Source organism: Oryza sativa, chromosome 1 (genome assembly GCF_034140825.1).
Source record: "Oryza sativa Japonica Group chromosome 1, ASM3414082v1".
Lineage (NCBI taxonomy): Eukaryota > Viridiplantae > Streptophyta > Magnoliopsida > Poales > Poaceae > Oryza > Oryza sativa.
The window spans coordinates 287,285-290,116 of record NC_089035.1 but is presented as its reverse complement, the minus strand read 5'-3'; the positions used below and the strand labels follow the sequence as shown (position 1 = coordinate 290,116).

Genomic DNA, 2,832 nt, shown 5'->3' with positions numbered 1-2,832 from the left:
AGCTAATTTAATTTTGCATAATATTCTTGAAATTGCCACTTTGTTGAAAGAGTATGAAAATGATGACCTTTTAATGCCCGTTGTCTTTAATATGAAACAAAAATATCTTAAATATTGGAAAGACATCCCCATGTTGTATTCTTTTGCATTTATTCTTGATCCTAGGGGAAAATTACGGGGATTCCTCAATATTCTTTCACTTATTGGAGATATTATTAATGTTGATTATTCTACCTATTATGCTGATGTCAAAACTAAATTCTATGAGGTATTTCGAAAGTATGAATTAAAGTTTCAGGGAGATCGCTTGCAAAGACCCCCACCTGTACCTGCAGCAGGTAAGAAAAAATTACAGTGGAGCAGAATTTGGGGCAGTTCATCTTCTAGCCATGGTGGTGGTACCAGTTCATCAGCAGCAAGTGGGGACGCTAGATCGCATGGTCCTGCCGAAGAGTTGTCCAACTATTTGGATAGCGATGCCATCAGGCATGAAACGTCAGACTTCAACGTACTCGGGTGGTGGAATGATCATAAGATGTCATATCCTGTGCTATCAAAACTAGCACGGGATGTGTTGACGGTGCCCGTATCTTCGGTATCCTCCGAATCAGCCTTCAGTCTATGCGGAAGAATTATCGAGGATAGGAGAACAAGTCTGAGCAGCGATCATGTGGAAATACTATTAAGCGTCAAAGACTGGGAACTTGCTGCAGAACATGCCCAATACACTGCTGACAACCAAGAATTGGCCGCACAGTTCGAAAACCTTTATTTAGATGACGAACAATTAGGGTAGCTAGTTTATATTTTTTAAGTATTGACCTGTTGGCTGTACTCTTTTCTTTGTCATGGTTTTCTCAAATATGAGTTTTTACATGATAAAGTTTTTAACGAGGCAGCATGTATCATGTAAACATCAATAAAGGTCATTACTCTTTTTTCCTCATATTTTTCTAATATTTTTCTAAGTCTAATTATTTTTCTATTTTTCTCCAACTATCCATTAATTTTCTCTTAGCTTAGTTAACTTTCAGACCTTTCTCTTTGATTTGAATTGTTCCACTGACAGAGTGACAGCCTGACAGTGACAGACTGACAGGCAATAGACACACGGTGACGGACAGCGTCAGCAAGTCCAGCGCCACCGCCGCCACGTGTCGCCCTTCGGCCGGCCGGTCGCGCGGCCCCGGCCGCTCGCTCCCGCGTGCCGCGTTGAAAATTTCAGCCGCGCCGCGCGCGCGCCTTGTCGGCGACTCGGCGTTGTCGCCTAGCCGAGTCCTTCGGCCGTGCCGCGTGCCCGCGTCCTTGGCTGCAGTCCGTCGTGCCAACGGGCTGACCACGGCCCATGGGCCATTGACGTGCCCGTGCCGGCACGGCACGGCACGACGTTCCCTCGGGCCGTGCTTGGGCCGGGGAGTAGGCACGTGGGCCGGCACGGCACGGCCCGCTATAGGAGTCGTGCCTAACGGGCCGTGCCCTAGCGGGCCGTGCCGCCGGCGTGCCCGTGCCGTGCTGGGCCGGGCCGCCCGTTTGGCCAGGTATAAGCAGCCCGGAGGAGGTTTGAAGTCTTTAGATTAGATGTGGTCAGTCCGTCCTATATAATTAAGGTAGGTAGATAGAGGAGAGGGCGGGCGCACGGCAGCAATAAGCATTATATAGAGAGGGAGCGAGGGATTGAATTGAAGCAGAGCGCAGCAAGCATATAGTAGGTAGATATATATAGAGATCGTGGGCGAGTGCGAGTACCGGGGCGAGGTGGTGTTGGTGACGCCGAGCTCGGCCATGCCGCGGCGCTCCCTCTACCTCTCTAACCTGGACGACCAGCGATTCCTCCGTTTCTCCATCAAGTATCTCTACGTCTTCCCGCCCTCCGCCGCCGTGGCCGCCGACGCCCTCAGGGCCGCGCTCGCCAAGGCCCTCGTCCACTACTACCCACTCGCCGGAAGGCTCAGGCACCACGCCGACGATAAGCTTGTGCTCGACTGCAATGCCGAGGGCGCGCTCTTCGCCGAGGCCTTCCTGCCCACCCTCACCGCCGCCGACTTCCTCCGTGCCGGTGCCACCGCCAAGCCGCACAAGTCCTGGAGGAAGCTGCTCTACAGAGTCCACGCCGCCACCTTCGTCGCCGTCCCGCCGCTCGTCGTCCAGGTACTTATTTCATTCATTTCGTATTTATTATCTCGATCTGGACGACGTCGCTAGCTCTACTTAATTAATTATCATTCATTCATTAACGACGAACTCACTGATGCACTATCAAGATACTACATGATCGATGCTATATATTAATTAGTTGAGTTTTTGCTTTCCCTTAAGATTATCTATATGGCTGCAGACAGTACAGTACATCGATCGAACTAGTGCGTGCTGGTTGAGCTAGCTAGCATTGATATTCATCATCGCCGGCCCGCCCTATTGTACGTAGTACGATCGATACTCTACTATGTGGAGATAAGGGAGTAATTAAGGATAATTATTGATGGTATGATAATCTATAGTAGTATTAATTAAGCACCCCCACCCAATTGGTCCATAAGAGCAAGTCTAATAGTACAGCCCACTACCAGCTCCAATTCATCTGTAGCCAATCTAATAGTCAATTCATACAATAGTTGCTTACTATACTATTAGTATATGGTCCCACCTGTCATATACACAGTGTGTCTTGGAGTACGTGCTGCAGCTGGCTATAGATCTGTAGCCCGCTGCTCTTCTCTCTCATCGTTTATATCATTAAAATATGTTTATAGCTGGCTAATAGCCTGCTATTGTACCTGCTCTAATAATAATAATAATAATAATAATAATAAAGGAAGAAGCACTACTTCTTGC

The 2,832-nt window shown here is 48.4% G+C and overlaps 1 protein-coding gene across 1 annotated transcript; it reads left to right on the top strand.

Annotated features, from left to right (window-relative positions):
- Positions 1–1,686: 1,686 nt before the first annotated feature.
- Positions 1,687–2,492, top strand: LOC112937634 (alcohol acyltransferase 9-like). Its single transcript, XM_026022517.2, has 2 exons — positions 1,687–2,148; positions 2,336–2,492. Exons 1-2 carry the CDS (start codon positions 1,783–1,785, stop codon positions 2,378–2,380), a joined length of 411 nt encoding a protein of 136 aa, XP_025878302.2. The 5' UTR covers positions 1,687–1,782; the 3' UTR covers positions 2,381–2,492.
- Positions 2,493–2,832: the final 340 nt, after the last annotated feature.